The 23,942-nt window shown below is 40.7% G+C and overlaps 1 protein-coding gene across 4 annotated transcripts; it reads right to left on the reverse strand.

Moving 5' to 3' along the window:
- Positions 1-1,669: 1,669 nt before the first annotated feature.
- ZSCAN12 (zinc finger and SCAN domain containing 12) lies at positions 1,670-21,997 on the reverse strand. Of its 4 annotated transcripts, none has more exons than XR_001114912.2 (6): positions 21,887-21,997; positions 20,223-20,692; positions 15,695-15,839; positions 13,392-14,538; positions 5,069-5,475; positions 1,670-3,748 (listed from the first exon to the last, which is right to left on the reverse strand). XR_001114912.2 is itself a non-coding variant. In XM_003271982.4 (4 exons), the coding sequence occupies exons 2-4, from the start codon at positions 20,622-20,624 to the stop codon at positions 13,250-13,252; spliced, it is 1,836 nt and encodes a 611-aa protein (XP_003272030.2). In that variant the 5' UTR covers positions 20,625-20,692; positions 21,887-21,997; the 3' UTR covers positions 11,742-13,249. The 4 variants fall into 4 exon arrangements, 1 of the variants encoding a protein (XP_003272030.2); XR_004027878.1 differs by having other exon boundaries at positions 13,214-14,538; XR_004027879.1 differs by having other exon boundaries at positions 2,938-3,748; positions 4,979-5,475.
- Between the last annotated feature and the right edge of the window lie 1,945 nt (positions 21,998-23,942).

Genomic DNA, 23,942 nt, shown 5'->3' on the forward strand with positions numbered 1-23,942 from the left:
ATTATGAATCTTCAGTGTTACCTTCATTAAAGTAGGAGTTCAATAACAATTCCAATTACAAAATAAGCTGACCAAATAACTCAATTGAATAAGATATATACATTAGATTGAGAGTGAATGCAAAACCTTCTAAGAATAGATAAATTTGGAGCCCATGATAAAAGAAAATAAAAGGACCAATGCAGGAAATACAAGCCAATAAACTGTAAATATTTCACACTTGTGTAGTGCAAATATTTGGCAAGAGACCTGGTGCTTAGCTGATAAAATTATTGCAAAAGCAGACCGGGTGCGGTGGCTCACGCCTGTATTCCCAGCACTTTGGGAGGCCAAGGCGGGCAGATCATGAGGTCAAGAGATCAAGACCATCCTGGCCAATATAGTGAAACCCCTTTTCTACTAAAAATACAAAAATTAACTGGGCGTGGTGGCATGCGCCTATAGTCCCAGCTACTTGGGATGCTGAGGCAGGAGAATCGCTCGAACCCGGGAGGCAGAGGTTGCAGTGAGCCAAGGTTATGCCACTGCACTCCAGCCTGGCAACAGAGTGAGACTCCGTCTCAAAAAATATATATATATTATTTATACATCCAACAACATGGATGAATGTTGAAATCATTATGCTGAATAAAAGAAGCAAGACCCCCCACCCGAAACAGAACATTCTCTATGAGTCCATTGATATAAAATTCCAGAAAATGCAAACTAAATTAGCAATAGAAGGCAGAACAGAGGTTGCCTGGAGACGGGGGAAGAGTGCAGGTAAGGGTGGGAGGAATTATCATGGGACATGAGGAAGCTTTTTTGGGTGACATATTGATGGTAGTGACTGTTTCACAGGTGTAAACGTGTTAGAACTTATCAAGCTGTACACTTATGCAGTTCACTACATATCAATTTCCTTCCATAAAGCTGTTTAAAAAGTCATAAGGAAGCCAGATATGGTAGCTCATGCCTGTAATCGCAGCACTTTGGAAGGCTGAGGCAGGAGAATCACTTGAGGCCAGGAGTTTAGGATCAGTGTGAACAACAAAGGGAGACCCTGTTTCTACAAAAACAAACAAAAAAATTAGCTGGGTGTGGTGGTGTGTGCCTGTAGTCCCAGCTACTTGGGAGACTGAGGTGAAGGATTCCTTGAGCCCAGGAGTTCAAGGCTGCAGTGTGCTATGATTGCATCATTGCACTCCAGCCTGGGTAAAAGAACAAGACCCTGTTTCTAAAAAAATAAAGTTTGTTTTAAAAGTCATTAGGTTACATTGCATATTCCAGGCAAATAAATTTGAAAGTTTTGATGAAATGGATAATTTCCAAGGCAAATAAAGATTACCAAAATGGAACCCATTATAAATAGAAAGCCTGAATAGATAATTTTCATAGAATAGAGGAAGTTACCAAGAAATTATTCCACAAAAAAGCATATGACCCAGAAGGTTTCACATGAGAATCTATCCTTCAAAGACTGGCTAGTTCCGATGCTTCATAAATTGTTCTAGATCATTAAAAATGAGCACAGACTTAAATTATTTTTATGATGCAAGTAAAAGAGTGAAATCTAAACCTGAAAAATATAGTATAAAAATTATGGACCAATTTTACACGAATATTGAAGGAAATGTACTAAGTAAAATATTAACAAGTAAACCCATTAATACATTAAGAAAATAACATATCATGGCTAAGTGAGGTTTATTCTAGGAATGCAAGGTTGGTTCAATATTAAGAAATCATTTTATATAATAGTAATAGAGTTAAAAAAAACTGTGTGATTTACATATACTGGAAAAGCCTTTTACAGAATGCAGTCCATCTTTAAAAATAATGAATGTATTAATACCTATGCAAAAGATTTAGGGATGTACAGCAGAGAGAAACCTAGAATTCTGAGAAAATCACTAAAAAGTTTTTAAATACACGGTTCCTGTATTTAGTGCCCTACTATAAAATATGTAAGCCTTACTCTCCTATCATGGGTAGAGATTGGGCTACATTATCAACTTGTTGACAGCTTCTAAAGATTCTTTCCTATAGGTTTTAGAACTGAAAAGAATAAGCAAGTTACTTAACATATTAGTCTTCACAATGTTTATTATGTGTTAGCTATAAGAAAAAATAGTAGTCATTACCTGTCAATATGCTACATGTGAAGTATATTTTTTTTCTATCTTAAAAAAACAGCTGGGCACAGTGGCTTATGCCTATAATCCCAGCACTTTGGGAGGCCAAGGTGGGTGGATCACGAGGTCAGGAGTTCGAGACCAGCCTGGCCAACATGGTGAAACCCAATCTCTACTAAAAATACAAAAATTAGCTGGGCGTGGTGGCAAGCACCTGTGATCCCAGCTACTCGGGAGACTGAGGCAGGAGAATCGCTTGAACCCAGAGGGCGGAGGTTGCAGTGAGCCAAGATCGTGCCATTGCACTCCAGCCTGGGCAACAAGAGCAAGACTCCATCTCAAAAAAATAAAGAAAGAAAGAAAATAAAGAAGCCAAAGCTGGAAAAATATACTCTCTGAACGGACACCTACATGGTCTTGTGTTGGAGAATATAAAGGTAGTCCCAAATTTATAGAAATGCCCAGCAATTTAATAATGTAGTTCCTTTCACTACATTTACTGAAACAGGATATATGTGCTTTTTGTGTCCTAGGGTACCAATACAAGCCTACTCAGACCATAAAGAAAATAATATATATATATATATATATATTTACAACAAACAGTAGACGATAATACTATTGTGTATACTTGCTGAATTAATTAAAGATATGAGATGAGACTAGAACAGGCATGAAGAAAAAAATGCCTGTCCCCCAAAACAGAGATAATCATCCAGGAGACAGATCACAAATCCAGAGATGCAACTTATTTCAAAAGTCCTGATTGCTTACACATATAGACCCCTCTGGAAGGGAAAATAACTTCTAACATTTCCTTTTCTTGATCTAAAAAATTCATTTAATGTTTTTACTAGCTAAAATGAGCAATTTAGACTACCCATTCCCCATACAACTTGCCCACTTACATTAATTATATTAACTTTTCAATACTGTGGAGATTCCCTTATTGAGGTCTGATCTCTGTCTATACAAGTTCCCATAATCCTCTCATTTATAAGAGCCTCTCTAATATGAATTCACTCACTGATTTTTCCCAAGTTCCAACCTCTGAAGACTTTTCCATACTCATCACACTGGCAGGGTTTCCCTTTACTGTGAATTCTCCAACGCTGAAGAAAGCATCTCCACATTCACCACGTTTATTGTGCAGATTCTCTGGTGCACAGTCAGTCCTGGCTTCTGGGTGAAGGTCTTCCTACATTCTTCATACATGTTTGTATAAGGTTTCCTTGCTGAACAAAGGCCTCCTCAGTTATCACATTTATGCAGTCTCTCTCTCATGTGGATTCTTTGAAGTCAAATAAGGCCATGTGGCTGAAAACTTTCCCACATTCCTTATGCTGACAGCATTTTTCCTTGTGGTGGTTCTTCTGGGGGGAAAAGAGGGTTCCACTATAAACAAAAGCCTTTCAAAACTTGTTGATTGCAGAGATTGCGAAGAGATTCTCTTCATCGTGGACTCCATCCATGATGCTGAGTAATGACTCACCAGAAACTAAAGCTTTTACTACCCTTACTGCATTGATGTTGCAGTTCTACAGACATTCCCCCCAACAAAATTCAGCATCTCCAGATTTTTGCTTGTTTTTGTTTTGGAGCCAAGTCCTTAGTTTCCTTCTCAGTAACACCATCTAAAACAAAATGCACAGACAATTCAAATGTCAGTTGTCTCTTCTGAAATGAGATTTATGAGAGGGTACAGTGATTAAAAATAAAACCCACTTTTACCTAAAGTGCACGCCATTTCTAAGTCTCTAAACAAGCATCTCATTTTTGTGAAGGCATGTGGCAGGGTAGGAGTAGGGGGGTCCAATTTGGGTGAGAAGAGACAGCTAGGCAGAAAAAGACTGGAAGTGCATGGAAGACTTTTCACAAAATGGGACAATAAAAGAAATCAGGAAAGTACAATCAAAAAAGAGAAGATCAGTTTGAATGCAAAGCTGAGAAACAAGGAATATCATGAAACCAAGAGAAAGTTTAATTTGTTAAGGACACTTAAAAGGACTATTTCTACTCACTGATAAGTATCTTGGCTACTACTATAGATCTACAGAATGTTCAATAAATATTTGTTGAGTGGATCAGTAAACAACGGGATATGATCAAAGTTAACTTGAAAGAATAGCTAAATCAGTTTCAAAATATATACTAATCTGATATGGGGAAATCAATAAACTGGAAAATTAACAGTGGGGAAATAACTTTTCTAGGTAATATTCATGTCTAAAATGTAAGAAAGCAACACTTTGAAGCTAAAGGAGTTAAGTGGGTCAAAAAAACAAAACCCCGAGCCCCTACAAATACGGCTGAGATTTCCTACTTAAAGAATCAGGTAGATAATGAGAAGGAGATGAGTAGAGGCAAGGTTTCTGGGGAGAGGATGCTACTAAAAGTTCTAAAAGCTTCCCCTGTGAGGCTCTCCTCTTCTTTCTCTCCAGAGATGCTCTCTCATCAGCTTTCCATATCAAAAGGCAATAACACTGAGAGATAAACTAAGATAGGATCTTAGGTTTGATGTGAAACCTTTGATTCCAAGGTATTGTCTTTGCCAAAAGCATATCTTGTTCTATCCTTTAGCCTTAGACCTAAAGGCAATGTGATAAAATTGGTCTTGGGAAATGGAATTTGAAGCTAAATCCTAAGTTAAAACACCCAACAAACAAAAAACCCAATATAGAAAGAGAAGGTCCCAGAGGTGCACCTAAATAGCAGGAGAATTAAAACCTACTATTAATGGGAAATGTTGGGTTACGGCTCCAGAGACATCTGGTGAATCCTAAAGTTCAGGTTTGCTGCTTTCTATCCTATTCCCAAAGCCTGTTGCTAGTCAAGCGATAAGTGATCCTCCCAACCTTTCCCACCTGTGGTTTGTCCTTCATTCAAACTGTCTCTTCAACTTTTCCAGCATCATCGATTACCTCATCTCCACATTCTGGATGATATTATCCTACCTATATCTGCAGCTTCACAAGTAGGGGCCAGGGCCTGTTCCAGCACCTGCTTCATAATATGTATTTCTGGTCTCAGGAACTACTGGCAAAGCTTCCTAAGTCATCTGACAGCTCTGTGAAGTCCAAGTGGCTTTTTCCAATGCTGGCAAACCTTCCCAAGTCTTCTGAGAGCTCTGTAAAGTCCAGGTAGCTATCTCCAGAGAGTAACAATTTAAAGTTTGTGATTTCTTTGCCAGCCTGATTCTTTGTTCTAGGCACAGCCTTCTTCCTTTACCATCAGTCACTATTAGAGATCTTTCCTGCAACAAGATTGCCATTCTGGAATGAGAGAGCTCAGGAGAAGATTCACTCCAGCTTGGGGTTCAGAGTGATTTTTCAGAAGTATTTCCTTGTAGCTGGTCTTCTTCCTGGGGCATAAAATAACAAGCTAAATTTTGTTTACTTCTTTAGCCAAGAACTCACTTATCTGAACAAGGCACTGAAAGAACACGGAACTCTTTCACGAAGGTAAATAAATTAGGAAAGCAAGAGTGACTGCAAATTATTAGCTAGCCCCATCTGCTAGCCTTTTACTCTCTAAAAGTTTTTATTAATAAAACTTTAAAGATCATGACCCTCTTCCCTTGGCTCCCCCCCACTTCAAAATATCCCATATAAGCGGCAGAGATAAGAACATCAGAAATGAAAAATAACAACAGCTAATATTTAAAATGCACCATGCATGCAGCCATTTAAGTAGACACTTATAATCTCACTGACAGAGGAATAAAACTGAGACACAGAGAGATTAAGTAATTTGCTCAAAGTCACAAAACAGCTAGGTGGATTCTGTCTTTTCTTGTACTCAGCGTCGATCTTGGGAAAATCATGAATCACATCATTTCCCCAAATGAACCCAACTTTCCTTTCACCAAACAGGGAACCTAGACTCCTTTTTCTCAACAGCCAGTTTTCCTGATACCTCAAAACTTGGAAATCATCCTTAACTTCCCCTGGCAGCTCTGAACCGATCAGGCCCAACCTCACCAGAGACACTGAAAGGCCGGAGTGCACGAACCTGAGACCACCCTCCTCCAACGGTCCGTCACAAAGGCCAGAAAGGTCGGTACTTTCACTTGCCGCTGCAGTCAACTGCTGGCTCAGCATTCAGCTTCTCTAGGATGTGGAGGCTTTCTCCTCTCTGTGGTTGCCCGGCAGAACCCCGCCCCAGCTGAGCAGCCCGAGCTCCAGCTGAGCAGTCAGGTAACCCCAGGGGCCCATGCTCCCAGGCCGGGGCGCGTCAGACCCGCGCAAGGCCGGCCTGCCCAGCTGCAGAACGTCGGAAGAGCAGCTCCGAAGGCAAACTGCGGATAGCACGGGCTGCTAGGTACCTCTGATAACTAACAGGGGGCGGAGACAAAAGAGAAGAAATCTCTCCTTTCCAGCTTGGGCGGTAAGTGTCCCCTGCTGGCCACTGCGCATCAGTTCTCCAGGCAGGAAAGTAAAAGCATACCTGGGTGAGAGCTTTTATCTCAGGGCTAGGAGGACTGTGCAGCAGTCTGGGAAACTTGCAGCATGGTTAAAGGTAAATTTTGACCTGGGGCATTGGCATTTAGAGGCAATGCATTTGAGAGAGCCCACAGCAACAATCAAAATAGTTGTAAAGCACTAATGTGCCAAGCACTATTCTAACACTTTGTAAACTCATTTAATCTACATTGGGCTGGTACTATTATCCTTGTCATTTTACATAGGAGGAAACTGAGGGACAAGAGAGGTTAAATCGCTTGCCTAAAGTCACTTAGCTAGTAAGCTGAGATTTGAACCATGGCAATCTGTCTCTAGAATCCAGGTTCTTAAACCCTATCTCAGGAATAAGTAGGGAATTTGGCCAGAGGAAGCTGTAGAGTCCCTAAACTGCCTCAATCTTTATCAGGGATGAAATGAGGAGACATCTACTCCTAAATTCATTATTGAAGTAGGCAGAACTAAGGCATTGGATCAAAACACTAAGATATGCCCACCAAGCTTGAAGAGGAGTAATGATGATGTAATCATAAATCAGAAGTAACAAATGGCTTCCACTATGGAGCCCTCTTGGGACTTCCAGGAGCAGGCCAACTGGGCTTAGGAAAATGACTGGCAGGAGCAGACAGACATATACCCTAGAGATCAACTTGAACTATGATAGGTGAAAGCTCTGGGAGCCTTGACTGATGGGTTTCAGACACCTAAATGGTGTTTTTAACGTGTATGAAGAGAATCAACTGTCTCTTCAAGAGATGAAATCAAGGGAAAACTGCTGGCTCTAAATGATGGTCTTACAATGTAAGCTAGGGGGCTAATCAACTGAAAAGTTTAAAACACGTATCATAGTTGGCTTTGTCAACATCAAATTATATACATGAGGTCATATATATATATATACATAAAATACAAATTACAACACATAAAAATATTCATACATACTTTTTACACATTTATATATATATATATGTAGAAATACAAGTAAAAAATAATGTGTGAGGACTCCTTACCAAACACACGCAGAACGTTTGAGAGGGAGAGGATCCAAAGAAATTCCAATAAAATGAGCTGCTGTAGTGACTGTAGTATATAACTTTTTGGTTTAAAGGATAAAGGTTGGGAAGAGATTCAATTAAAGGCTATCAAATGATTATGTCTAGGTTGAACAACACGCATTTGCCCAAATTCTGGCCTTGTGGAGTTAGGAGGGGCACCATTTGAACGGTAAAATTGGTAAGTCTTAAGCAAAGAAAAATATCATATATCACATATATGTGTGTGTGTGCATTTTTAAATCCAAGAAGTATCTTCTAATATAAAATCACTTTTAAAAACTCGCATTAAAGATAGATCCATAATGGGTTATCAACACTTGGGGACAAATCTTTAAATCTTTCTGTATTAAATTAGCCAAATATTCCTTATTCTGTGAAAATAATGCAGAGTGATTTATGATTCTAAGCTAAGAAGGGTGATCTTTTCATATAAAGAGCCCATTTTTAAAGTGGAATGTCTCCTGTGACACCCTCACTGTGCAGGCAACAAGAAGTAGAGCTGTTTATGCTGGCCAAACCTCATCCAAGATTTGGTATGCAGAGGGAGTGATAATATTATTATCTGAGGTGTTTGGACTCCAGGACTTTCTGAATCATTTTTCAGAATAATGACTGGAGATAAAAAGTTTTTACAGATAATTACTCAAGACACTGAATTATCACTGCAACACATGGTTTGTTCAACTGAAAGAGAGGAAATGTATCACAGAGGTTAAAAGTGTGGACTCTGGAACTGGCCTGCTTGGGTTCAAATCTTGGCCTCACCACATACTAACTTTGGGACCTTGAGCAGCTTTAGCTTATCTATTTCAGTTTCCCCAGCTGAAAGTGAAATGTTGTAAGTAAAGCATTTAGTAACGTCTGGCCCTTAGTAAGCAGCTAATAAGTGTGCAGTATTGTCATTAATAAATCCTTTTCTCAATTACAAAAGATGGCCAATAAGAACAGCTTTGTTTTGACTATAACAACTCTACAAATAATCTGTATATTAACAAAAGAGGCTACTTCTGTACTGAGTACAGGAATGCAGACTTGTCTAAGTTCTTGTATCTTAGTGCTCTCTACAACCAACCTCATTATACAGTTGAGATGTCTCAATTCGGAGCCCTGCTCAATCCCACTGTCTTTCCTCATTAGCTTCATCCCACTGTCTTTCCTCATTAGCTTCATCTCATACGTCAAACTCTGGCAACCTCTTAAAACAATTTATTTTTGGAAGGAGGGCCCCGTTCTTTTTTCCTCTGCAGTCCCTTCCCACTGCACTCTCTGGAATCAGTTTGATTGTCAGGTTACGTTTTCATTCACAGCCCGTGTTGAAACTCACTTCACTTTTCATTATTTTAGAAACTTGGCTCTTCCCCAACCTCTCCATGCTTTTTGCCTTAAACACTTAATGTCTTGTTTACCTTGAACCAATTAGAAAAGACAAGCCAGTCAATCTTATTCTTATCCTTAATATTATTTGCAAGCTTTATAATTCATTTGAGTTTTACATCAGATACTTCTATCTGGCCATTGTTACTACAATTGATGACCATTATTTCTACCTTCGACCTGCTTCACTTTTATATTCTTTCTTTCCATCCCACCCCCTGTTATTGTTATTTCAAAATCCACATACATAAAATGCTTCAGAGGTTTCTGGTTTCCTAGGATCTTGTCACTGTCACACCACATCTATATTTTATCCATAAAATGTACTCTTGACTTCATCACAAAGCATTGTCTCTTCAGTGCACTCCCCAGTGTAGTACTCCTATTCCGTATCTAACATGTCACATCCTCCATTTCCCCCTCAGGGCCTTCAATTTCACTATATTGCCAATTTAGCTCCAATTAGTAGCCTTATTCTACTACATTTCCTCTTTATCCTGGAAAGCTAGTTTAATCCTCTTTGATGCCTACCTGGAAATTCCATGTCACTCCACCTTTTTTTGGTACTACAACTGTATTTAAGCATGAGAAATAACCAGAACAAAACCCCCGCATGTATTTATATTTTTATTTTATTTTGAGATGGAGTCTTGCTCTGTCACCAGGCGAGAGAGCAGTGGCGCGATCTCGGCTCACTGCAACCTCCACCTCCCGGGTTCAAGCGATTCTCCTGCCTCAGCCTCCCGAGTAGCTGGGATTATAGGCATGCGCCACCACGCCAGGTTAATTTTTGTATTTTTAGTAGAGACGGGGTTTCACCATGTTGGTCAGGATGGTCTCGACCTCTTGACCTTGTGATCCGCTCACCTCGCCCTCCCAAAGTGCTGGGATTATAGGCATGAGCCACTGCACCCAGCCTCCACATTTATTTTTAAACAAGTGTGAACTGTACCTTCCTATAATAGGCATATTCCATTGTTCTGAGTCTTTGTTTATGGTCCCTTTATAATATTAGGTATATAAGAAAGATTAAGTAGTGTGCAGAAAGGCAAATGGTGGAATGTGTGCAATGACAGAACATATTAAGCAGAAAATGAACTGGAAAGACCCCAAGTAAAGGCACTCAGGGGAGTAGAAGGCAAGTTTAAAACAAGGATTGCATTGCAGTGAGCAGTCAGATTAAAAGAGAGGCTCTGAAGTTACTATGAACAGTAATTTCAGTTTGGATAACAAGTCTATAAAATCAGATTAGACAAGAAGTATGCATAGCATGTTTGGTAAGGAGAACATTCTCACACAGGTTCTCATCACTAAGTAAAGTCCCCTCCACTGAGAAGAGTTTCTAACAGTGAAACAGCAAAAGAACTAACATAACTAACTCCATTTTTGTTTAAGGAGCCTTTACCCATTCCTCCATGTAGGCTAATTTTAGAGCAGAGATAATATGCAAAAACAGCAATCATGTAGTTTTAAAAACTAACTCTGGGATTAAATAAGTATGTATAACAATTATGTTTTGTTAAAGATTTATAGGAGAATTATGACCCAACCAATGACAAATAAGTTCCCAACCTCCTTGGACTCTTGCTTGCACCCAGATGTCTGTGGTCATAGGTTACCTCTTCATCCCAACTCTGTCCTCTTCCCTTTGCCCTTAACATAAAAAGAGCCGAGCCCAAAATTTGTACTGACTTAAGATGGTACTTTAGGACACTAGTCTACCATCGTCTCAGTTTGCTGGCTCTCCGAATAAATCTGCTTTTCCTCGCACCAACTCTCTTCTCTCCCGAGTTTTGGCTTTGGAGCCGCAAGCAGCTGAACCTTGGTTTGGTTACAAGTTTGCATTCTCATTATGTGAGAAATGGGAGGCAGGGTAAACTTAAGTAAAGCATAAGCCTCACATACTTATAGCTACAGTGCTCCCAGGCTCACTTGGGGTTTCTTGTTTCCTGGAGGAAAAAAACTAGGTTTCTAATCCCAGTTGCCTCAGTGCCTCATGTGTGCAACTCCAATGCTGGGGTTATGAAAAAAGCCTAACTAAGCAGTCCTCAACTTATAAGTAAGTTGTTTTTCAACTGTTCATTTGCCTTTCTCTCTTGTGAACTCAAGGTTTTTCCACACAGAAAGTCATGTAAGTTCCAATCCCAGAAGCCAATTTGACACCTAATATACCTGAATTATAATACTTATACCATTATGACTTCTATGGGAATATGTGTTCATATTTACAACTTAGCTAGACACATAATATTCCTATAGGCCCAGAGAGGCTTCTAGTTCCAACCCAGGGATGAAATTCTGTACAGGGTTTATGGCTAGAGGCAAGAGACAGGGGCACTAAGAAAATGGGGGTGGGGAGTATATTATAGGAGTGAAGAGAAGATGGGACAAAGACACAGGGCTGCGTAGAAAGGTAATTAGGAGTGGGACTTACTAAGGAAGAATGCAGATTACCCTTCTTTTATTTTTCCCCTTCCCCTTTTGTCACTGTCTCACCACTTCAAACCCACTAACCAGCTAGAAGTGTGAAGAGAAGAGAGGACTGGAGTTGTGTTGGGGTGTAGTAGGAAGTTAGTCCCAGAAATTGTGGAGTTTGCTGTGGCAGGGTAGAAAAGGAAGGAAATAACAGGCCATCTCAGTAGTGATTAAGAATGATTTCTGTAAATAAAAAGACAGATCAGGAGCCATGTGTACTTCCATGTGTCTTGCCTGTTGTCCACTAAAATAATCAAGACAGGTTCTCATCCAAAGCAGAATTTTTACTCAGCAAAACAAGGTTGGAGTCAACCAGTTTTGGTTGATTCATTTTTCAGAAGCCCAAGGGACAGTATCTCTAATTTGGGGTCCTTTTATGTGCTCTAGAAGTGTACAAACCAACAAAATGTAAGTCAGTTCTTAAGAGCAATTATTAGGGAACTCAGAACATAGTGCTAACATGAGATCTGGGAAATAAAAGAAGGTAAAGCGTAAAACAGAGAAGAGCACCAGGCCCTCCCCTAAATAAACAAACAACACAAGGCCTTGCACTCAGAAAACCCTTGGAATGTAGGTCTGTCTCTTTTTCTTTGAATACTTAAATCTGAAGGGATGGAAAGACTACCTTAAAACCCTAGTTTTTTGGCATGATGGGGGTCTAATTCCCTGTTCACTCCAAAGAGCTGGTGGCACATGTTCCCTGTAAGGATCTCCTTGTGCTAAAAGTCTGCAGTGGCCTTTGGTTTACAGGACTGTGTTCAGGCTTCCCCACTTTGCAGACAGCCATGAAGTCAGCTGTCATTCAACTCAACGTTTCTCAAATTTTAAAGTGTATTAAGTAACCATGGAGCTATAAAAATGAAGATTCTCAACTCCCATCCTAGGCCTAATGAAGCCGAATGTGAGTGGGATTCAGGGATGTTAAACAAGCTCCAAACGTGATTTTGAAGTTCATCAAAGTTGGAGGATCACTAGTATAATGGCCAGGACTAGAAGTCAAGAGACCTGCACTTAGGTTACTCACTGGTCTTTTTCTTTGTGTGGGATTATAGCTATGTCGCCATCTCCATAGGCAAGCGTATTCTCATTTTTAAAATGGAGAATGCTCTTGATTTACCAAGGTATTTTAGGAATTAAATGAGAAAGGTGCTCTGTAAATGTCCAAGTGCTATAAAGTATTTGATGAAATTATTCACATTGTGGCCCTCTTATAGTCTGTCCCCAAGCTGTTTCCAACGTAACGCTATTGATTGCCCAATTTGCATGAACCTTTTACTTCAGGTTGGCTAGTCATTTCCCTGATGCTTCCAAACCACATGCACTCTTACATTGGCTTACATTTGTTTTACTCGTTTTCTCCCTTTTGACTGCTAAGTCTGCCCATCAAATCCTTATTTTAAATGAAATCTTTCTTGACCACTCCAGGCAAAAGTAACCTGTCCTTTAGAATTTACAGCACTTACGGTCTACAGAGTACCACTTTCATTTGACACCGTCTTGTGCATCTATTCTACTCTCCTGTAGTCTTATTTAACTAAATATATGGATCTTTTCTATCCCAAACTAGGCTATAAACTCTCTGAGAAAAGAGTTTGGGGTTATCTTCTTGCTCTCCACAGCACCTAATACAATGGGCAGCACATAGTGAATTCTTATTAAATATCTGAGGTTTCCTTATAACAATGGTGACTGAAGTTTTGCCCCAATAATTGTAAAGCTAAATAGTATTTCTCACCGGCCTGAACTCTGTGAGATAACTTCCCTGTAGTGATCACACAGAAACAGATTTTTCTCCTTTGTGGATAGTCTGATGTTGAGTAAGAGCTGAGTTCTGCCTGAATGATTTCCCACACTCTTTACATACATAGGGACCACCTCTATTATGGATTCTCTGGTGTTTACTAAGATCTGACCTCTGTCTGAAGGCTTTTCCACACTCATCACATTGGTAGGGCTTCTCCCCAGTGTGGATTCTCTGATGCTGAATGAGGCTGGTGATTCCTCGGAAGGCATTCCCACACTCATCACACTTGTAGGGCCTTTCTCCAGTGTGGATTCTCTGATGTTCCGTGAGGACCGATCTTTGAGTAAATGCCTTCCCACACTTATCACATTTATAGGGTCTTTCTCCAGTGTGAATTCGCTGATGTTCTGTAAGACTTGTCCTTTGAATAAAGGCCTTTTCACATACCTCACATTTGTAGGGTTTTTCCCCAGTGTGAATTCTCTGATGCTGAATAAGGCCACTCTGACTGAAGGATTTCCCACATTCCTTACACTGATAGCATTTTTCTTTGTGGTGGATTTCCTGATGGGAAACCAGGGATGAGTTATAAACAAAGGCTTTTCCACACTCGTTGCACTCATAGGGCTTCATGCCAGTATGAACTCCTTGATGCTGAGTAAGTATGGAACGCCGACTAAAACTTTTATCACACTGAGTACACTGATAAGGTTTGTCTCTTGTGTGGATCTTGATATGGTGAAAGAGGCCTGCTTTCTGACTAAAGGCTTTGCCACAGTCATTACAGTGATAGTGTTTTTCTCCTGTGTGAAGTCTCTGATGTTGGTTAAGAGCTGACCACCGGCCAAAGGCTTTGCCACACTCATTACACTTATATGGTTTCTCTCCAGTGTGTATTATTTTGTGTCGAATAAGCACAGTTCTCCCACGGAAAGCTTTTCCACATTCTTCACATTTGTAGGGTCTGTCTCCAGTATGGATCCTCTGATGTTCTATGAGGTGTAAGTGCTGACTAAAAGCTTTTCCACAGTCATCACATCCATATGATTTTTCTCCTGGACAGATTCTCTGATGTTCCGTATGGTCAGAGTTCTCAGTCAGGCTTACTCCGTTTTCATCACAGGTAGGTTGTTTATCTTCTCTGGAGCACGCAGAGGACTCTTCTGTTATTTCTTCAGGTTCATGAGTTTCTCCACACCTAGCAGACTTGGACATATCATTTTCAAATTTACTGGATGTATTCCCATGTGGTTCCATTTCTTCAGAAACTTCTTGCTTTAAATTCCCATACTCATTTCCAGTCTCAACATCTAAAACTAAGAAAGGATCATAAATGTTACCTCTTCTACCTTTAAAATGTATCCATACATTTTAATATTAAGCAGCTGTTAAGAAATAAAAAATGCAAGACTCTACCATCTTAGTGATAAAGAGAACAAAATATATTTGTTTCAATATGGAAAACATATATGCATCAAAAAATATCTGGAAGGACACACAAAAAATTACTAACAGTTGCAACCTATTTCAGAGTAGGAAGAAGAGACTAGGTAGGTGGCTTGGAAAATCAAGTAGAATAGAAACTTTTCATTAAATAACTTAAAAAATGTTTGTTTTTGAGCCATGTACATTTTTACCTACTTAAAAAATTGAATGAAAATGAAAAGGATACAGAGAAAGTAGAAATAAGGTAGTGGATCTTTCACACATTCACCAACTTTTAATATTTTGCAACATTTGTTTTATTATTTTTTCTTTTTTTTTTTTGAGACAGAGTCTTGCTCTGTTGCTCAGGCTGGAGTGCAGTGGCGCGATGTCAGCTCACTGCAACCTCCACCTCCTGGGTTCAAGCGATTCTCCTGCCTCAGCCTCCTGAGTAGCTGGGATTACAGGCACGTGCCACCACGCCCAGCTAATTTTTGTATTTTTAGTAGACACAGGGTTTCACCATGTTGGTCAGGCTGGTCTCGAACTCCTGACCTCGTGATCCACCCACCTTGGCCTCCCAAAGTGTTGGGATTACAGGCGTGAGCCACTGCACCCAGCCTAGTATTCCTTTTCTTTGTAAGTATACAAATTTTTTTTTCTTGAGCCATCTGAAAGTTAGTTGCAGACATAATGGAGCAAAGTCTTATTTAATGAAGCAGAAAGGATATAGTGCAAGTGGAAGATAGAGGTATTGTCTGATAGGATAAAGGTTAAAAATAGCAAGGAGGTCAGTATAAAGAGAGATAAATATCAGAAGGACTAAATTAAGTGGTAAAGCCAGAATTTAGAAGAATATGAATATACAAAAAAGTAAGGGTTGAAGAGTGACAAACTAGGCTGTCTGAGAGCCTATATGTGAGCCATCAGATTCTGAGAGGGCCTTTTTGACTTTAATGATCAGAAACAGTAGCAAGTACAAAAAAGCCCCAATGTCCTATGTTACCCATCTTCCCCTTCCTCCCAAGATGGGTCTTTCTTCTTTACCTTGCTCCTGTTGGGATTCAGGTTCTGGAGAGTCATACTTTGGCTGGGCTTTCATGGACTGGAGGGACATACTGGGTTCTCCTTCTTTTCCTAGAGGTACCATCTCCTGCAAGAACATTTCCTGTTCCCCAGTGTGGGCTGAGACCTGAGGAAAATGAGATGTAGCTGACAGACTCACTCTGATAACAGAAAACAAAAAGTATACTGTTTATGGCAGTGGCTGAACCCTGAAATGACCTTTTTCCCAGATATAAGCCTGCCATAACCCTACCCACTCTTCAAGGCCAATATAAATGTCGCCTCCTCTGGGGAATCTTTCCTTCTCCATCCAGATGTAATTTCTTCTGTTGTTACCACTAAAGTATGTTGGTTGTGCCACTTTTACTTCTTTATCTTATGCTCAAAGAAGTGGAGAATGGAAAGGGAGAATGACAAAACAAAGGAGAGAAGAAAAAGGTGAAAAGAGGCAGAAAGGAGGAAATAAGATAGAACTTAGGGTAAAATAAAACATTAAGAGAGAAAGAGGAAAAGGAAAGCGGATATGTAAAAGTAAATAATGTAGAGAAATGATAAAAAAAAAAAAATGCATCCTTGGGATGCCATGGTGGGAGGATTGCTTGAGGCCAGAAGTTTGAGACCAGCCTAGGCAATATACCAAGACCCCATCTCTCCAAAAAAATTAAAAATGATCTGGGCATGGTGGCGCACATCTGTAGTCCTAACTACTCAGGAGACTAAGGCAGGAGGATTTTGAGCCCAGTTCAAGGTTATAGTGAACTATGATTACACTACTGAACTCCAGCCTGGGTGACAGAGACACCGTAGCTCCGAAAAAAAAAAAAAAAAAAAAAAAAAAAGTCGAAGGGAACATATGAGGAGAAAGAAAGGGAAAAGAAGGGAAGGAGAGAAATCTCTTCCATATTCATTCCCTAAGCTGTTCCCAATAGTCTCTGCTCTTCTGAGGTGCCCATCCCACTTCTCTCTGGGAAGATTATCTTATTTTCTATTTATCCAAGATCACAATCATCTCAAAAATCATCTACTCTTCATTTTATCTATCTCCACCCTCATACTCCTCTCCCTTTCTTCTATCTTATAGGATGACGTCTTCTCTTTTTCAAGGCTTACATCTCTACTTTTGCCTTCAGTCCCATCACTTTTGGCTTCCCTCTGACCCTTGCTCCCTCAGTTAACTAACTCATTTATTCAGCAATTTCAGCCACTGGGTGGCTCCCATTCTTCCATGGGCCTATTTCCTCTTGCATTTAAAAATAACAGGTTTCTTCAGCAAGGTATTGTAAAAAGCAGGGATTTGAAATCACATGGATTACTTACTCTCTCTCTTAGTCTAGTAGCTCTGTGACCTTGGGCTAGTTACTTACTCTCTCTGAGATTATAAATAACATTTGTATAAAGCACCTTGCACAAGGCTTGGCATACAACAGGCTCTCAAATTACTCCCCCATTCGCTTCAAAGGTTAAATTTTATAAATAAGAAATCACCATATACTGCCTCTATTTCCCTGACACAGTTTCATTTTGTAGCCTCAGTCTTCAGAATAAAAGCCAGAGTCAGCAAAATGCTATCTCAGATGTATAGAAAATGGTGTTTTGGATATCTCACGTTTTGAAAAAAGAAAGCAGGGGGAAAAGGCCAGTACTGTGAGCTGTGCCTTCTATTCCGGGATCTCTGGTCAGGCCTCAGAAATCAAGCTGTAAACTCCATTAGATGCCCCCCTGCAGTGCTTTCAGAGAAAGAACTGGTTGGCAATACAAATTCAGCACACTTAAAACCAAATTACTTTTGCCTGCATCTAAGAATCCCATTCTTTGTACCTCCCTAGCTACTCTGTTTCTACTGCTCATCACTCCCTTCATGATCTCATCCTATCTTGTGGCTTTAAATACTATGCGTGTTCTGAAAAGCCCCAATTCTGTAGTTCTAGCACAGACCCTTCTGCTGAATTCCAGTTTATTTATTTATTTTTTTTTTTTTTGAGACGGAGTCTCGCTCTGTCGCCCAGGCTGGAGTGCAGTGGCGCAATCTCGGCTCACTGCAAGCTCCGCCTCCCGGGTTCACGCCATTCTCCTGCCTCAGCCTCTCCGAGTAGCTGGGACTACAGGCGCCCGCCACCACGCCCAGCTAATTTTTTGTATTTTTTAGTAGAGACGGGGTTTCACCGTGGTCTTGATCTCCTGACCTCGTGATCCGCCCGCCTCGGCCTCCCAAAGTGCTGGGATTACAAGCGTGAGCCACCGCACCCGGCCTGAAATTCTTATAATGGCCTACAAGTTCTGACATAATATAATCTTATAAGCATTTTATTTCATCTCCTCCTTGACAAACACATCTCCACCACGGTAAGTACATTCTCACTTTAAGACCCTTTGCCTGAATGCTGTTATCCCTGATAGCTTATGGCTTGCTCTTTTCATTCAGATTTCTCCTGTAAATGTCACCTATCTGAAAAACCTTCTCTGACAAGTCTACAGAAAACAGCACAATCCCCACTTATTTCACTATTCCTTTTCTCTGCTTTTATTGTTGTTGTTGTTTGAACAGAATTTATTACCACCTACATCTTGTATGTTTGTTGATTTTTTTTGTTTTGGAGATGGGGTCTCACTGTGTCACCCAGGCTGGAGTGCGGTGGTATGATCACGGTTCACTGCAGCCTCGATCTCCTGGGCTCAAGCAATCCTCCCACTTTAGCCCCCCAAGTAGCTAGGACTACACACACCTGCCTGGCTAATTTTTGTATTTTTTTATAGAGATGGGGTTCTCACTATGTTGCCTAGGCTGGTTTGTTGATATTTAATATACTATCTGTCTCTTCTCAGTAGACCAGAATCTACATGAGAGCAGCAACCCCCTGTGTTTTGTTCAATGTTGCATTCACAGTGCCTACAACAGTACCTAGTCCAAACAGACATTCGGTAAATATATGCTTAATTATTTCCTAGTCTTTACGTTTATTAGGAGTGTCTCCATTATACTAGTCTTTCAAGCTTAAAATCCCTAGTGTTTAGCTTAGAATACATTGCTCTGTAAAGAGTTCTCCACTGGTTCTTCCTTATTTAATAGATCTAATCTGTCATCACTTCCAAACAATTCTTACCTAATACATGACTCATCCTTGGTAATCACACTTTCATGATCCTATTTCTTTTTTGTTTGTTTGTTTGTTTTAAATGGAGTCTCACTGTGTTGCCCAGGCTGGGGTACAGTGGCACAATCTTGGCTCACTGCAACCTCTGCCTCCTAGGTTCAAGTGATTCTCCTGCTTCAGCCTCCCAAGTAGCTGGGATTACAGGCACGTGCCGCCACACCCAGCTGACTTTTGTATTTTTAGTAAAGACAGGGTTTCACCATGTTGCCCAGGCTGGCCTTGAACTCCTGACCTCAGGTGATCCACCTCCCTCGGCACCCCAAATGCTAGGATTACAGGTATGAGTCACCGTGCCTGGCCTCATGATCCTATTTCAAACTTAGATATTTTTGCCACATGTTCCTACCCCCTCTATTGTATTTTGTATCACAGTGCTAGATTATACTTCCGTTTCATTATTTCCCTAAGTTTCAAACTCTTTATACCAGGGTTTCCTAGCATTGGCTTTACTGACATGTTGGTTCAGATAATTCTTTGTTGTCTGGGGCTGTCCTGTGAGTTCTAAGAGGTTTAGCATTAGCCTTGCCCTCTCTACCCACTAGATACTAGCAGCACCTCCCCGAGTTATAACAACCAAAAATGTCCCAAGACATTGCCAGATGCCCTGTGGGGCACAAAATTGGCACTGGTTGAGAACCACTGTCTCATTTTAGTATTAAAAACAAAACAAAAACGTTCTACATAATTTGGTTCTCTTTTACATCTTACAATTAGTAAAGCTCATTTAGACTCAAGGAGAAAAGGTTAGGGGCGTCTGTCCTACAGAATAAAATCTCAATTCCAGAGGTTGAGATTCAAAGTCCTGGACACTATCTCAACCCTGCTATTCAGAATTCACCTTTCCAATCTAACTGGGCTTTCTACTATTCAAAGAAACACAGATCCCCACCCTGCTCTCCTCACTAACTTTCCATTGTACTCCCACATCTCATTCCCCTGAAATAGTTAATTTCTCCATTTTAAAACCCTGTAATGGAGTCAGAGCAATGGATATATCTGCAAAACCTTAATTCTTAGTTATTTGTATTGTGCAACAGAGTGATGCCCCTCCAAGAGACTGCTTCCCATCCTGCTACTTTCATCTCTCTGATACCTTCTCGTCTTAGAAGTTTTCTAAGATGAGCAACATGTTAATTAAACAGAATTTTGTAGCTTAATAGAGAAATATAAAATCCTTCCACAGAAAAGTTATAAATAAGTTGGGACCACATTAGCCAACTTTCCATGAAACTCATGCCCCTTTCTGATGCACCAAACTATCAAAAACATGCTTTGTGAAAAAATGGCTGTTCTTCACTCTGGCCTAGAAATCCACAATTTATCTTTTCTCAAACAGAAGTCACATCTTTTTTTCCCACCTGCTCTTCTGGTTCATCCAGTTCTCTCTCTAAATCCTCCAGCACAGTCACCACCTCCTCCCCACTCTCTGGATGCTGCTCCTGCACCCAGGCCTGCAGCTCCTCAGGTAGGATAGTCAGGAACTGCTCCAGCACCAGCAGCTCCAGAATCTGTTCTTTGGTGTGGGTCTCTGGCCTCAGCCACTGATGGCAAAGTTCTCGAAGTCGGCTCAAAGCCTCACGGGGACCAGATGTCTCCTGGTAGCAGAACTGTCTGAAGTACTGACGGAAGACCTCTCTGCTATGGGTGTTGTTTTTATGCAGGTCCCAATCCTGTTTGGTGGTATATTTCTCCTCCTGTATCTTTACTTTCAAAGGTTCATCCTGGTCCATGTGGGCCTGGATAGCCCAAGTAGATGCCATTTTAGCTGTGTTGGAACTACCGGTGTTTCAAGTAAGATCTCACCTGGAAAATGTATTCCTGGACAGTCCTGAAGAATAAGCCATCATTATTAATACACACTCTACCATAAAGTAAAACTGCAAACTCTGAGAACTTAACTATGACCTTTGAAATCTGGCCTCCAGGTTAATGTACGATACTTACTCAGAAAAATACTCTGATAGAAAAGACTTAAGATTAGGCCAATTTAGGCCGGGCGCAGTGGCTCACGCCTGTAATCCCAGCACTTTGGGAGGCGGAGTCGGGCGGATCACGAGGTCAGGAGATCGAGACCATCCTGGCTAACACGGTGAAACCCCGTATCTACTAAAAAAAAAAAAAAAAAAAAAAAAAAAGCCGGGCGTGGTGGCAGGCGCCTGTAGTCCCAGCTACTCGGGAGGCTGAGGCAGGAGAATGGCGTGAACCCAGGAGGCGGAGCTTGCAGTGAGCTGAGATCACGCCACTGCACTCCAGCCTGGGCGACAGAGCGAGACTCTGTCTCCAAAAAAAAAAAAGATTAGACCAATAGACCAATTTAAAGAAAAAGACTGGGGAAACGTGCCAAGTTGTTTCAGGACTTTTAAGAAGGAAGAGTAAGACTTGTTGGTAAACTTATTCTCATTTGGTCCTAAATGAAAGACAAATGGAATAAAACTAACATTTAGATCAAGTAAATAATAATGACAAAAGGTTAGGACATCCTTGATTAGTTACTTTTATCTTTTGAATGTCCAGATGTCTGGTGGAAACCATGAAATCGCAAAAGCAACAAAGTCATGTAAATTTATTTCCTTAAGGACTTAATCTTTCTGCTCCTCATTCTTCATTTATAAAGTGAGAAAGCTGAAGAGGTTACTCTTTAAGGCTTCCCTCTAACCTCGTGGTCTGTGATTATAATGTGAAGTGAGGAAGGCCCAGGAAAGGATCCCTAGGATGCCGGCCAGCGTCTGTGACCCACCACTGTCCAGAAATGTCGGTAAACGCTGAACCTAAGGATACACAGCTCAAAGCAAACGCGGAAGGTATGGGCCTTACAGCCTGGAATTGCTGCAGAGACTGGGAGCCAACCCCTCATCCTAATGTCCCAACGCACTTTGGGGAGGGAGAGCTTCCCGCAGATCCGCCTGGGTTTGGGAGGACCGGGGTCCACTCTGCACCGGCCAGAGCCTGAGGGGCCCAGCAGCTGGAATATAGAAATCTCCCGCCCACCTGCTCGCAGCGTACAGAGCACAACATCGCTCACCTGCGGCCCCCAGGTCCAGAAGAGAACTCCCTTCTACGGAGCGAAGGCAGGAGGCCTCGAACCCTTTTAGGACCCGGAACCCATCAAAAGTGACCCACAAAGGCCGGAAGCGGTCACTGGGGGCTGAGAACCAGCCCGCGCGGGGCGCACTTCCGCGGCCGCTCTAGGAAGGGGGCGAAAGGGGCTTTCAACTCGGTAGTGTTTCCGCGCGTCTACGTGAAAGGAAGGCTGATGGCTCTCAGGCCCGCGGGTAAATGGAACGGGTTTACCTTTCTCCTCTTCTTTACCCAGCCATTGTCCACACTTCCCCCGACCCGATGGGTGTTCGAGGCTTGTAGAACTGATCTTAAGACTGGGAAATCCCTTGCGTCTCCATTCACTTTTGGGATTCTGTGTCTCTGAGGTTAGAGATGCCTCAAAGGGATGTTCGCCGGGGGACCTTCCCAAATCCGCGCTTAGCGGTGGCGAAGGGACTTCTTCCACACAGACTTCTCAAGGGCCAGCCAGCTGGTTTCTGCCAGCTGTTTCGCCATCCACGATTCTGTTGATGTTCTCTTTTATGTGCTGATGTATGATTATATGTCAGAAAACCAGGTTCAATGGAAAAACTATAAAAAAAGGATAATTTAGTAAATTAGCAAGACATAAAGTTAACACACTAAAATCAACGGCCTTCATATATGTGAATAATCAATGATAACGAGTTACGAGATATAATGAAAGAGAAGACCATATTTACAATAGCAACAAAAAAGTGAAACTAGGAATAAACTTAATAAGAAATGAACAAAACTTCTATGGGGAAAGCTTTAAAACGTTCCTAAAAGGCCAAATATACGTTTAAACAAACAGAAAGCAATATGAGGTTCTTGGAAAGACTCAAAGAGGTCAGTCCTCCCTAAATACGTATGCAACTGTAGTATTCCAACAAAAATATCAACAAATGTTGTTCTGGAATTAGATAAACTGATTACAAAGTTCAAGTGGGGAAATAAGAATAGTCAGGAAACCCATGAAAAAGAACAATGGTGAGGGTCAGCCTTATCAGATACTGGAACATACCCATATGATTTTAGTGTATTAACAGAGAGAAAGAATAGACCAGAAATAGATCCAGGTATGTAAGGATATTGAGTAAATGATGAACGTGACACCACATATCAACAGGGAAATGAAGAACTTAGAAGTTGTGCTGGGATGACAACAATTGGGCAAAGGTAAAACTGCATTTGTATTTCCCACCACACATCACAATAGAGATAAATTCTAAATGGATCTGAGATCTAAATATAAAAAATCCACCTATACATGTATTAGAAGAAAACATGAATAATAATTCTAACACGCTGGAATGGGGAAACATTATCTAACCATGTGACTCAAAATCCAAAACCCATAAAAATAATAAATCTGACTACATGAAAATAAAATGTATTGCTTGTCAAAAAAAATAAGGAAAGAAAAAGGCTTGCAACATATCACAGGCAAGGGCTAGTTTTCCAAATATCTAAAGAGCTCCTAAAAGTTGAGCATAACCAATAACCCAATAGAGAAAGTGGCCAAAAGAAATAAATAGTTGACAGAATAAGAAACGCTAGCAGCCCTCAAACATCTGTAACGATGTTCAACTTCACTCAAAATATGAACATACAAATTAAAAACTATGCTGACTGTGGTACGATTAGTCATCAGATTGGCAATGGTACAAAAGTTTGACAGTATACTCCACTCATGGGGAAGGAGAAACTCTTAACATTCTAGTGGGAATGCAAAATGGTACAACCCATAGGTAGGAAAGATAATACTATACAGCAAAATTATATATGTAAGTTTACCCTTTGGACCTGCAATACCACTTCTAGGAATCCATCTAAAAGATACTTTGACAAAAATATGAAGTGACACACACACAAGATTAAGTGGGATCGGGGGAGGCCTGATTTTTAAAATGTCAAATATGAGAGGATGAAATTGAGAAATAGGAGGAAAAATGGAACAGGGCTTCATCATTGATTATGTGGGGGATAAGAGAACAAAAAAAAAAGCCTGGTGTCAT

This window comes from Nomascus leucogenys, chromosome 22a (assembly GCF_006542625.1).
Source record: "Nomascus leucogenys isolate Asia chromosome 22a, Asia_NLE_v1, whole genome shotgun sequence".
NCBI classification, from domain to species: domain Eukaryota; kingdom Metazoa; phylum Chordata; class Mammalia; order Primates; family Hylobatidae; genus Nomascus; species Nomascus leucogenys.